Raw genomic sequence first — 13336 nt, 5'->3', positions numbered from 1 at the left:
GAACAGTAAGAAAGTGTCGTCTACTTCAAAATTCTGACTACAAACTAATGAATGAAACCAGTGAGCATGTGACTCAAAGTTATTAATGTTTGTCAATCATTCCAAACTAGACAGTTTGGAGTCACACCAGTCACACCCCCAAGGATGCTGTTTTGAAGGAAGGTTCAGAGGAGGTTGGAGATTGTTACCATCATGGGCTCATCCAGTCAGGATGAGAATGAACAGTCAGTAATCACTTGCAGGGTTTTTTTTTTTATTAAATAATGAGCAAAAGGAAAGACACACATGGACTCTATCTCTGAAAGGAAATAAAGTATGATTTAAGTAACTCAAAATAATACATGAACTCAGAAGACTCGAACAGAAACTCACCTCAGCTGCCGCTCCATGTGGCAGTGAAGAAAGAGTGAGCTGTAGGTGAGTGCAGTCCTTATATAACGAGTGACCGGTAAGGGCAAGCACCACACCCAATCAGAGGTGAGGAAAAGAAACAAGGTGCATCTAGTGAAGTGAGTGTGCTGAATGGTGAGCCTTTACAACAGATGCTGTCTTTGAGGTCTACTATCTACCTGATTATAGCATAATGTTGAAAGTGATCATCATCACACAAACCATTAGGACCAAAGCTGAAAGAAAAATCACATACACATAATGTTATAAACAAAATATATTTAGTACTTCATGGAAGTAAACTGGCACTGTGCAGGGGTTCATATATTTGATGGCAAGTGAAAGCTTGCTGGTTTGAATCCAGTGGCAGAGACATTTTTGGGGTTGCATCTGGCATGAAAATCTGCCAACTGAAAATAGCCCCCTAGTGGCTGTCTGTGGTCCTACACTTTAAGATGCTTTTGCATTGAGTTCCATTTAAAGCTCTGATTGTTTCTTCTTTGTCCCATCATGATTTGCATTACTTCAATTATGCATGCTACTTTGTACGTGTCTGTATTCATAGTAGGGTTATTTTAAAGGATTTTGAATTTCCACATTAAATTGATCACGGTCGTTGCATTGACATTAATATTAACGAGTCTTCTGCAACTGAAGAGATAACATTAAGCAGCCCGAGAGAGTGAAGCAGGATGCAACTGTGTGACGTATACTTAAGTAACAAATGTCACATAAAGAGTTCAAAATGTAGCAGACTCACTTCTCCTCAGCCTGAGAAAACCAGTGCAATGCCCCTTTAATTAGCACAGGCTCAGTCATCAAAATAAACACCACCCACTACGTCTATACACACGCACGCACACACACACACACCCAGTGACAACATGGGAATTGTGGATTGGCCCCTCTAGTGACATTGTGGCTGACCTCTTCACCATGGCAACAGGAGTAGAAGATCATGGGATTGCAGTGGCTTTAATTTGAGGATTATGCTAATGAGCAGCATTCACACACTCTCACATACAGCCAGACTTCTGTAGCGAACAATCAGTCATTCACCAGCTGTTATATAACATGGCGGCATGAATCCATACCCTGACCTCTGACCTCCAGTGTGCCTTTTATCATCAGGTGGCCAATAGTCCTGCTTAGATATTCAGTAACTTAAAAGGCTTTTAAGTGGCATTAGTGCAAATGGAATACTATTAGAGGCATCTGATGAAGACACCTTACAGCAGAGGGCTCATGCTCGTGTGCAGCATGGGGCTGGGGTTATTTTTAGAGAAACAGCTGCTTCCACACTGGAGGCCAAATTTTCATAGATGAGGTGAGTTCCACACTGCATATCAGATAGGAGCAGGGCTATGTGCCGATCCCTGAACAGTGTGCTCAGAGAGAGGACTGCTCACACTGAGCCTCTGAATGACCAGCCCCCCTGCTGGTGACACTCCCCTCTCTCTGCCTGCACATTTGGTCTTGATAATTAAAAAGAAATGTTTGTGTGACTCTCGTAGAAGAAATACACCACGTCTGTATTCTTGTACTTCGCTTCAGATTGTTTGATGTAAAAACACAGACTGTCTTATATAGCACTTTCCTACTCTCCCACAGTCCTCAAAGCGCTCTATACAGCATTCACCCATGCACACAAGCACTGTCTTCTATGTTTTAAAGTGCTTTATATCTACCATTCACACTCCAATGGATGCATCAGAGAGCAACCTGGGGTTAATATTTTGCCCAAGGACATTTGGCTTACAGACACCACCAACTGTCCGATCAGTAGATGACCTGCTCTACCTCCTGAGCTACAGGTGTTGGACTCTAACATTGAATGAGGATATTCAGAAGTGAGCTTTTATTTTTGCTTTTTTGGTGAAGTTTCCTTTCTCTGGAAGTTCAGAAAGGCTTCTAATGAGCAGCTAGTTGAAATGAGCTACCTCTAAACTTTGAGTTTCCACTGGGTTTGAAAAGGGTCTAGCTCTGCATAATCGAAATGTTCATGTCCTTTGAAGCTGAGATGCTTTCCGGATGGTGTTTTGTACTTTGGATGAATTGACCCTTTTGAATGTGTGTTGTGTGTTTGGCAGATAAATGCAAAGCCTAAAGTATCTGCGAGCTCTTCCGTCTCCAGTGCCTCTTCCAGCAGCTCCCTACCAGCAGCAACAAACAACTCCTCGCCTTCAGAGGTACTGTCTCCATGCCACTGAAAGATTTGGAATAGTTTTAAAGCTCAGAGAAAAACGAACTTGTTTGAATATATGTGTGTTTCTAGATTGAAAGGGCATCGAGGTCAGAGCCGGCCCCAGCCATTGACAACCTGGGTCTTGCCTTGACAGTAGCTCAGGCCAAAGAAAGAGCCCAGCAGAAGCGTGGCGCCAAGAAGGCCCCGGCCATGGACTGGAGCAAGAGGAATGAACTGTTTAGCAACTTATAAACGCCACGGCCGTCCTCATGTCCTCCAGGTGGTTCTGTACTGCCATCCAGAGGCCAATCCAGAGAAATAATCAACCCACGCTCTGAGTGAAAAATAATGTGGCATCAAGCTTATTTTAAACTCCCATGTTAAACAGTATTATATGATGATTTATTTGTTTTAATTTAGGGTTTCTGTGACTTCTTAACTTTTGAATGACGTTTGAAATGTCAGCATCACACACAGAAATGAATGTTAATAATATATCAAGAAGAGAACTAGCAGTGTGCACTTTCTCATACGAAAAGGAGCGTGAAAGGAATTTTGGGGCATAGGAACGAGAAATTATTGATTATTTTTGAGTCGTGATTTTAAATCTGAACATTTTAGAAAGAATGTAGCACCTCTGTCTACTCTTCTTTACCTTTTTTTTTTTTTTTCAGTCTTAATTTGTGATTCAAACGAGATTATTATTTTTCTTTTTAATGTGGCTTTTGATAAATTTGTATATACACACAAATGTATTCTCAAGGAAAAGAAATGTTCTGTGTTTTGTTGATTCTGCTGAAGTCTGTTCAATTTTAAAGCTGCATCTTTTGGCTCGAGCGTCACTTACACACTTTCACTCCAATGGAAATATACAGAATGTACCGATGGCTCTGTGCTGTAGAATGTCTTAATGAACATTGATAAACATAGCATATCAATAAAATGGAACCCAGTCTGGTTTTTAATGCACATGATCAACCTTGAAAACACTGATCTGAAAGCAGCGTTCCTGAAATTCCTGTTATAACCGAGGATCCAATGCTACTTGGGGTGATGAACCTGTGCTTGGTGAAGTTTTACCTGTTTTATACTCAGTGCACAGTCTGGTGCTCTGTCAGATCAGTCCAAAAATTCCCTTTTTAATGGAAAATGTCATGAGGTGAAAGAAGAATGTGAAGGAGAATCCATAAGCACTGAGGCAAAGCACGGTGAAAGAATGTGATTGCACTTATACTAAGCTGCTTTATAATGTGACAGCAGATGTTGGTGTTGCAGATGTCCAACAAAGCACATCTTAGATATTTCATCTTTATATGTCTTCAGTCTGTCGTGGTGAAGAGAGAGCAGAGTGTAAAAGCAAAGCTCTCGATTTACTACGTCCCTACCCTCACCTATGGTCACCAGCTGTGGGCAGTGACCGAAAGAACGATATCACGGATACAAGCGGCAGAAATGAGCTTCCTCCGAAGGGTGGCCTCTCTGGTCCTCACTGTGTTTTATACAGGCTGTGAAAGCATACACAGCTCAGTGGGAATCACTTAATTCCTGAGGTAGAAATGAAATATTCATCACAGAGGTGATATTCACACTTTATATTAAGAAATGTTGCCAACCATATATTGATTGACCCAAAATTCAGTTGTATTTTGTTGATATAGTGCCAAATCACAATAGCAGTGGCCTCCTGAATTGTGGGATGTACTAGGTTTTACACGTCTGTTCATCTCTGTATTCACCACATTTGTAGACTACGAAGGAGCCGACTATGAAGCAAGTTTAACAGGAGCACTCAGAGAGAAGGGCTATCCTAAAACGTTGATGTTCCACAATTTTATATTACAACGTGCTGACGTCAGCCTGTTATGGACTCATAGTGATGTCACAGGGCGCTGTTGTCAACTTTGACTTTGGGCAAATGCTAGCTGTGCATAACATTGGAACTGGAATGTGCATGTATTTAGCTGGTGGTGCAAAAAAATCTATAAATGTATTTGCACTTGATTTGAATATTCTGCCAAGTCTATTTTGAACTGCTAAAATTGCATCTACTGGGGAAAAAAACACATAGTTTAGATTTGCCGATAAACTAAAACAATGTCTCCGCCTCTATTAGGCTATGGGACAATAACCTTTAATGTTTAAATGTATCCAGTTTCAGAGCTCTAATGTGCAGCCATTACCTTAAACATCAACAAAAGCACACTCAATGTTTCAATGATTCATTTGAAATAAAGTGTTTATTTTACTGCTCAGTGAGCTGAGCTGCAATGATCTATTTTTATTCCTAACTGCCCATTATTCTGTTGTTTGATATTCTTTTTAATCCATTCTAACAACATCCTCTGATTCAGTCACTGATTGGAGGAGGCAGAACTCAGAGATCATTTTGTGCAGAGGAGTCAAATGATGCATATAATGAACCTTTTCATGGTGATTCCCATCATATCCAATCAGGGTTTTTGTTTGTTTTATTAAGCCTCTTGGCCACAGAAAAATAACATAATGGTGGAGAAAGACAACAGTGGTAATAATTGTGTCTTTACCCAACAATATAAAGGGACATGAGGTGACTGTTGTGTGAACTGCCTTGTAAGTTCACACTCCCTTTATTGCTAACAGCCAAACTATATTACTGTTATCACCATATCAACTTTTTATGGTGATGATGTACTTACAGCTGCTTCTACAGCCCCAAAAGAAAAAAATATTACATATTCCTTCAATTATCTTATGCAAATTAAAGCCATTTGATGTGACTGAACACAAAAAGCTGCTAAATGTATAGAGAGGAGGTTATGGATCAGCTGTAAACTGTAAACAATGTATGCATCAACTATATGGCACATCAAAAGCTCTGAATGAGAATGGCAAAACAAATGAAAAATCTTGAAATAGTAATGCATATTTTATATTGACAAGCAAAACAACAGCACCCGGTCAGTACAAATCCCTTTAATTATTTCTGGTTTGACACAGAATTCAGAAGGAAACATTAATAAACAAAACAGAAGATCGAAACCACAGAGAAAAAAGCTGTTGCATGAATGTGAACATGCTTGGTATCTTAAAAAATGTAAAAACATGCCAGCTTCCATTAACCAAATCTTCCCAGCAAAGGTTTGGGAGAGAGATTCGACTCCATTTTTAAAATGAAGGCGTGCAGAGGAGTAAAAGAAGGAAGCCTAAAGATGGCTGAAGGTAAAAGAGCCCAATTAAAAAAAGAATGGCTCAAAAACAGATATTCCACTGGATGGTAAGCGAAGTATTGAGTCATGCAACAGCTTTTTTTTAAAAAGAGAATTTTAAAGTGAATTGGTACAGGAGTAACTGTCAGTGCTACAATAGATTTAGCATCTGCTGACAAATGTCTTCACTGCAGCAGGAACAAGCGAAGAACAAAACTCCAAAGTGAAGTTCTTATCAAACTTTGCTGGTTATTTACAGTTATGAGGCTGGTCCCTGCTCGCTACGGAGGCTGAAGTATGCCAGAGTAATTTAACTGATGCAAAACTCAAAGTAATCATTTTCTCAATTTACAACTCAGTTCTACAAATCAAACCAGTTTGATCCCACAAACTAAGTCTTCTATTTTCTTCTTTAACAACAAACAGTTTCTCCGGCCCCGGCTGAGCAGGTGAGTGAGCTGGTGGTGGACGCGGAGGTTGCTCAGCGGCCCTCCTCCGGGGAGCAGGAATGGGTGCAGGCACCAGCATGCACCAGCTGCTTCCACCTGAGGAGTGGGTACGGGTGTGGAGGCAGACGGCATCCTGGCTGGCCTCACCCTGAGGACCGGAGCAGATCGGACACCTGCCACTCCCATACAGCTGTGGTGCGCCGGCAACTGTGTGGGCCAGGAACTGAGCCGAGCCGCCAGAATCGTAATCACGTGCATCCGGCACTCGGTCTGGTCCTGCAGTTCATCCACTTCTCAGCGCGACACCGCCGCCTGCTCCCTCCGTGTGGCCACCAGCTCAGCCACCATTTGGGCCAGCCCCTCCCCTGCCCCGCCACAGAGTGTTTGTGACATATTTTGTGAGCCTATACTGTATTCAAAGACCTATAAGAGTGTAAGACAAAAGCAACTAATTGCTAAATGTTGTCAGAAGTCTGGCACATAAAACCTCTGTGGGATTTAGTCTGAACACTGCTGGAACAACATTTAACACTGAACGAAAAAAATGGAAACAGGAAATGCTAAACGACTGATTGTGAAATTAAAATGGGAGAGACAATGTTCTAAAAAATTTAAAGCCTCTTAAAAATGTGATGTCAAATTCACATCGAGTTTGTTCATTTAAATATATAATCAAATATATAACTATCAGTTAATACGCCAATTAAACATTTTGGCAGCAAATGAAGACTCCATGTTCAGTCACTCTGAGTTCATTAACATGTTGCCTTCCACGAAATGTTTTGGCCACTGCTGAAATGAAACAGCATGCTGACGGTACCATACCAACCTGAGATGAGCTCTGTTACTAAATAACTTTAAAACCGATAAGCATCTGTTTTTACTGACAGTAACAGTGCTTTAAAGAACAACAACAACAAACACTTGTGTTAAAACAGGTCCACACCAATCCATCGTACATTTATGAAATATGATTCTTTCCCTATATTAAACAATCATTTCCCCACGCTACAGACCATAAGCAGCAAAATATACATATTAGATCATCTTGCTAATATACAATAGGGTTAAAGCAGCCAATAGGAACTCTTTTGGTTAAAAAAACCCAACATATATAAGTATAAATATAATCACAGGTCAATATGTTCAGTATAAAGATATTTGACTACACACATAAACACGTGTCTGTATATACACAGGTTACATGGATACAATGGACTCTTATTCCCTTTTAGTGATACTGAAGATACTGAACAACATCGGGGAAGCTCTTCTGGCGGCTGTTTGTACTCCCTCCAATAACTTTCCCAGGTGTGTGTCCTAAGGCGAAGTGCTCAAAAACAGAGGAAAAGCTGTGCAGGAAAGTCCTCAAATATTCACAAACTGATTGATCTTAAACCCCAGGAAGTGCTGAGCTCCACACACTCTGTTCTTCCCAGCATCTAAGGTTCCCTCTGACCCCGTGCTCACTGTTCGGATTTCTGTCTGCTGCTCCCTTGAGACAGAAACTTTTTCTGCGTGCAGGACAGAAGTTGGGAGGTCACTCCAACATGGCGTCCAGTTGGTCGGCCAGGTCATCAAACATGTTGCCAATGTCATCCAGAATATTGCCTGCTGCCTTCACTGTGGTGGCCCCACTAGAAAACAGATGGGACAATGTGAAGTAAGAAAAGAGTTAAGCTAACTGTCAAATTAACTGGTGATTCCGAACAGCTATGAATGTGAGATAAAGTGTTTGTATAGAGAAAAAAGCACTATATGAATGCATGGTATCGTGTAGCTTGTAGTCAAGCACTCTGGCATGCACAATCACAGAAGCTCCACTACAACCATGTCTGTCTAAAACAGACCAATCACTTTAAGGACATGGGGTCCCCCCCTTCTATCTTAGCCCCTGTCCCCACATCAGGCATGTTTGCTTTCTTTCCTGTGAAGATCACTAAAGCTCCTCGGCGGTCCTGGAACAGGATTATCCATTTAACTGTTTGCTGATCCTCAAACATTAGCTTTGCTTGTTTCAGGAATTTTATGACACTGTAATATTTTCATCACAAGATTTAGCGTCAGACTGGCGTTGTGTCCAGGGTGTATAACACCTTTCACCCCATGGTTGCTGGGATACGCTTCCCGTGACCCTGATAAGGATAAGTAGAAGAGAATGGATGAATAAATAGGTGGAAAATATATTCTTCTACGAGCGGTTGTGACATTATAACACGTGGGTCTGCAACAAAGCTAGCACGTCAAGGAAGCTTGTGTTTGTATTTGCGAAGCTATAGCTAGCTCTCAAGGCTGAGTATTAGTGATTATGGCTAAAACTAGACCCTCGGGAATGCTGCTGTATTCATTTCCTCAGCCACATGCCCTCAGTACTGAGCTGGGTGAGGCACTGAAACAGCTTGGCCATGGATGGCGGAGCTAGCTTGTCTGCTCCACAATCATTCATGGCCACTGCCTTATGCAGTGACTAGGCCTTGCAGACAGATTTGTCATCAGCATTTGAGTTAATTTTCTCAGCCTGACATTTGAAAGGCTAAATTTAAATGAGTCTGGTCTCCCTTTCAGGCTGACTGAGACCACTCATGGTGTAAGACTTCTTTCCACATGCTGACCTTATGATGGCAAATAGTGTGTACTTCAGAGATAAACCCAACTATAGTAAAGTGGTTCTGCGCCTTAACCCAGCCTCTGTGCCTAAGGTTAGGGAGTCTACCTATTGCTACCTCGCTCTCAGGCTATAAGCCCCTGCCATCTGCTGATGAGAACGAGAGGCGGCTTAATTCGCTGTGGCCTGTCTGAGAATTATGCATTTATGTAGACAGAAATAAGGGAATTGTAAAAAGCAATCAGCTCTCTGTGTTCCAGGCTCCTTGGCACATAGGGAAGCCTATACCAGCTGTCACAGTGGGTGGTAGACGATATTGTGATGGCATATGAATGCCAGGGATAGCAACCTCCTGCGCACCTGCGCGCACATTCTACCTCATGGGCCCTTTTTAAGGGTGTTTCTTGGCAGGAGCATCTGTGCAGCTGCTAGTTGGAAATTTCTACATACATCTGTTAGGTTTTACTGCCTTAACATTAACCTTCACTGGCACACTCAGTGCTTACTGTGGGCTCTTAAATTTGTGTGAGGTGGTGCTCTTCCTGGGTGGAGAAGTTATAGTGTTTGGACCATGCAATCTCAGAGGGGTCTACATCTACCATAGTGAGCTACCAAGAGAGGTTTGACAGACAACCTTGGCTACTATCATAACCTTGCAAACTGAGTTTGGCTCATTGCAGCGCCCATTTGCATGGACATCAGGAAGAACTACTTTGGGTATGGGTCCAAGGGCTGTTATAAAGGGGGTCATGCCAAAGGGCGCTTTCCAAAGTGGAATACCAAGCGAGGTTTGAAAGAGAACCAGGTTTACTCTAGTAACCTCTCTTTTCATCAGTGTGGAGCAACAAATAACTAGAGAACTAAACAAAGGACAAAGTTAATGCTCGAGGACCTTCACTGAATTCTGCAGATGTTTTTGGCATTTTCCCTGTTGCTAAATTTAGAGTTAGCATGAGCAGTGCAGTGCCAACTACACTGAGACTACATGTTTCTATCAGTGATAACATTTGGCCTTCTCTCAATTTTAGAAACTTGAAAAACGCTTACATGTCCCCAAAAAGAGGGCAGGTGCTAAAACAAAGAAGACAAAAGAAAAACTGAAAAATAAATTTTGTTTTGTTTTTTTTCTTTGGAGATTCATGATTTCAAGTTTTCCACAGGTTATATAAACTGACAACAGCAAACTAGTGAGGACACCGTCTACAAGCTCTAAAGCTTGTAGACGGTGTCCTCACTAGTTAACAGCATTTACAACAAAATTTAGCTCGTTGTGCTCTCGACAGCACTTGACTAATCTGCTGATTTTTCCCAGTACTTTCATCCCACTGTCAATGAGTAAGTCACAAATCACTGCAGGAATGGAAGCTCTTGAACATTTGTCACCTTACTGGGACTTTAGTTACAGCCCAGCAGCTGATCTGTCAGATCTGCTGCATGTTCACAAGGAACAGTTCAAACAACCAGTGCAAACCAACGGTTACCGCGGTACCACAGCTCAGCAATCAGTATGAAGAGCACAATATTATCATTCCAGGTAAAGCACACCACCCCAACTACACCAATACAATACTTCTTACCCGTCCACATTGCTCCCCTGTGCCAGTTTGGTCTCCACTACTTTGAGAGCAGCTTCCAGTGATGTACTAGTTTGCTCTAGTTTCTTCTGGGCCAGCATCTCCACACTGGCCACACCAGGCGGAGTTACCCATCCTTTTCCTGGCTGACTGGGTAGTGCCGAGGGTGGGCAGCAAGAGTTCAGCAATGGTGACGGTGGAGCAGCAAAGGCAACACTTTGAGCCATGCTGAGATTCGGACCTGAGGAACAATAAATATTATGTAACCATCAAAAAGAAGCTCGCTGTTAGGAAACAAGTTTAACCTCTTAACATCCACCAGATCACTGGTCGCCCATCTAGAATTGGTGTAGGGACTGGATTATGTAACCAGCCATTTTTATAGCAACTTTAAAAGCTTTAACAATAAAACCGTCATGCCAAAATTAATCTGAAAGAGTGGATTTGAAAATGTGCTTACTCAACATGTGGCTAAAACAAAAGCCAAGCTTGACCCTAGATGGGTCACTGATGGCCGTGTTGGTACTATATCTTCTTTTCATTGTTACCTGCTGTTGCTGCATAGGTGTTCTGAGGGAGTCTTGACACAGCGACGGCTTTCTGTGGACTCCCAGGTTCGGACGTGAAGGTCTGTCTGTGTTTCACAGGTTTTGGACTGGACATACAAGTCTGAATGTACATGTTGCTTTTCAGCTTTGGGGAGACTGTGTGAATCTGTACGCTCGTGAGGTTAGGGATGGCTGTTTGTCCACTTGGTTGCAATGGCGAAACAGTTTTTTGAGGAGTTGTTGGTTTGCTGTTGGGGGTTTGTTTCAGGGGACTGGGAGGTTTTGAGGACACTGGAGGCTTTGGGCCTTTGCCCATTGATCCTATCCTCTGGAAAACATTGTGTGGCCTCTGAGCTTCATCGTCACTCAGTGTACTGATGTCATTTTGCGTGTGGAGGCTGTTGGGTTCTGGGTGCTTGTTGTTTCTGTGTGGGGTGCTAACCTCTTCAGGAGTGGACGCGTCTTTGTCTTTGGGTTTGTGCCGTCTTTTCACCGTGTCAGACTCCTTTAGATTGAACTCTGGGAGTTCAAGGCTGTTTGGGGTCTGCACCGCCTCTGAAGGAGTTTTAACTTCAGCACCCGGCTGACTAACGACTGCTATCCTGGGTCGCTGTTTGATAGTCAGGTTGCCTTCTTCAGCAAACGGTAGATGGTCCTTGGACCTGTGCTTGGGAGATGCAGCAGCACTCTTTGATATGTGTTCAGTTTTCTTTGCTTTCACTTCCTCACCAGAGTCTCTCTCTGTACTTCTACCTCTTTGTCTATTGAAGTCTCCTTCTGTCCTTTCATTTCCTACCCTCCTAAGGCCCCCGAGACCCAAGGCTGGGACAGGTTTGGAGTGCTGAGTGATGGTGTGAGAAGGAAATCCACGTGGGATCGGTGAGGAAACAGGGCTGAATGCAGGTGAAACAGGGAGGTGGGCTGGTGGTATATCTATTCTTCTAGATGGGCTACTGCTGCTGCTGCCTTCAAGCCTGGCTGCGATACTCCTCACACTGCCTGCACTCTCCATCTCTACCCCTTCCGTCACCTCTGGCTCCACTCCTTGGTGGTTTCCTGGTTGACACACACGGGTGTCGTTTACCGAGCTCATCCTCTTAGGTGGGGGTGGAGGCGGACCTTTGCGTCGAGAGCGCACAGCAAAGGAGTGGCTACGGTTGATGTGACGTTGGGCCCCTAGAGGACTTGCATGGCCACGTCCCGGCCTGCGTGACATGGTGGCATAAGATGGCATGACCGCAGAGGAAGCAGAGGTACAAGGGGAAGTGGGATTGTCGTCTTCATCTGGCTCACCATCTGACAGAGCATAGCGATTCAGGCTTTGCGAGCGCTTCTTTTGTGGGCCTTTTTGAGTTTCATTGGCTGGGCCCTGTACAAGTAAGGGCCCCAGCAGCGGGACAGCCCCAGGCAGTGGCTTGGAAAGTAGTCGTGGAGCCCCACTGACTACTTCTGCTTGAGCTTGGATATAACTGAAAGCCTTCTGTGTCGGGGAAGCTTGCGGGGATGGTGAAGATGGGGAGGAGGGTGGGTGTTGCTGTGGGTGTTGTTGAGGCTGATAAGGGCGGTTAGGAGACTGGAAGTGTTTGGCTTTAGGTGGGACAGCTGGGTAGGCAAAACGGGGCATCTTGCTGGGGGTCAGTGGAGGTGTGAGAGGGGAGAAGGGGATTTTATTTGGGATAGCAGATTGACTCTGATGCACCCATGACTCACTGGGTCTCTGTCTACTTCTGCCTCCAGGACTGCTTCTTCCACTCTTCACCTCCTCCCCTGCACCACTACTTAAACTCTCCTCAGACCGGCTCGATGTCCTGGCTGAAGACAGTACGGCCTGCTGATCCTGACAATGAGCCAAATTTACATTTCCAGAGTTCCCAGATTTCCCTGAGCCCCGCGAACGCATGCCAATGCTCTCTTGACTGACTGACATGGCAGTCCCACCTGCAGCAGAGGACACACCTTTAATGCTGAACATCTCAGCGGGACCTCCACCCGCCTTTCCCATCATTGCACTCTGTAGCTCCACGCTTAGCTCGCTGTCCTGAAAGGAAAGGAGGGCTCTGGGAGTACGAGGGGAGGAGCAACAGTCATTGGATGGAGTGTCAGCGTGTGCCTGAGCATTGTGTGTCGGCGTGTGTTCGATAACCACCAGCTCGAGAGCAGCAGGCAGCTTTCGTCTGAGAGTTTCGCCTCCGGTTCTGTCGGCATGGTTACGAGAGCGATGCAGGTCACACAGTCTCTTCACTGCTAACATTAGTTTCTTCTGATGACCTGAAACACACAGATTTATTTATTTATTACAGAGCTCAAAAAGATTTAATAAAAGTGATCAAACATTTCCAAATACTGCCCCTTCTGTGCTTTGACAATGTCACAAGCAGTCACAGCACACAAAAGATTCAA

The 13336-nt window shown here is 43.7% G+C and overlaps 2 protein-coding genes across 5 annotated transcripts in view; one reads left to right on the top strand and one right to left on the bottom strand.

The window, feature by feature from the left end:
• Positions 1-3523, top strand: part of LOC102293840 (Na(+)/H(+) exchange regulatory cofactor NHE-RF1) — a gene marked incomplete in the record, with an annotated part of 37043 nt that extends 33520 nt beyond the window's left edge. The window contains 2 exon segments of the mRNA XM_042213949.1: positions 2481-2579; positions 2666-3523. Of these exon segments, the coding sequence (XP_042069883.1) occupies positions 2481-2579; positions 2666-2827 (261 nt within the window).
• Positions 3524-5511: 1988 nt separating this feature from the next.
• The window catches only part of LOC102294150 (caskin-2), a 51329-nt gene continuing 43504 nt past the window's right edge, over positions 5512-13336 (bottom strand). For all 4 annotated transcript variants that reach the window (XM_005946886.3, XM_005946887.3, XM_005946888.3 and 1 more), the window contains 3 exons: positions 10937-13204; positions 10392-10629; positions 5512-7846 (listed from right to left, as the gene is read on the bottom strand). In XM_005946886.3, the coding sequence (XP_005946948.1) occupies positions 7750-7846; positions 10392-10629; positions 10937-13204 (2603 nt within the window). In that variant the 3' untranslated portion in view covers positions 5512-7749. The remainder of the gene's footprint in view (positions 7847-10391; positions 10630-10936; positions 13205-13336) is intronic.

This window comes from Haplochromis burtoni, unplaced genomic scaffold (genome assembly GCF_018398535.1).
Source record: "Haplochromis burtoni strain Fernald_Lab_line unplaced genomic scaffold, NCSU_Asbu1 Contig_500, whole genome shotgun sequence".
In the NCBI taxonomy this organism is placed as follows: domain Eukaryota; kingdom Metazoa; phylum Chordata; class Actinopteri; order Cichliformes; family Cichlidae; genus Haplochromis; species Haplochromis burtoni.
Note: the sequence above shows the minus strand (reverse complement) of the source record. Positions and strands in the feature narration are given on the sequence as shown.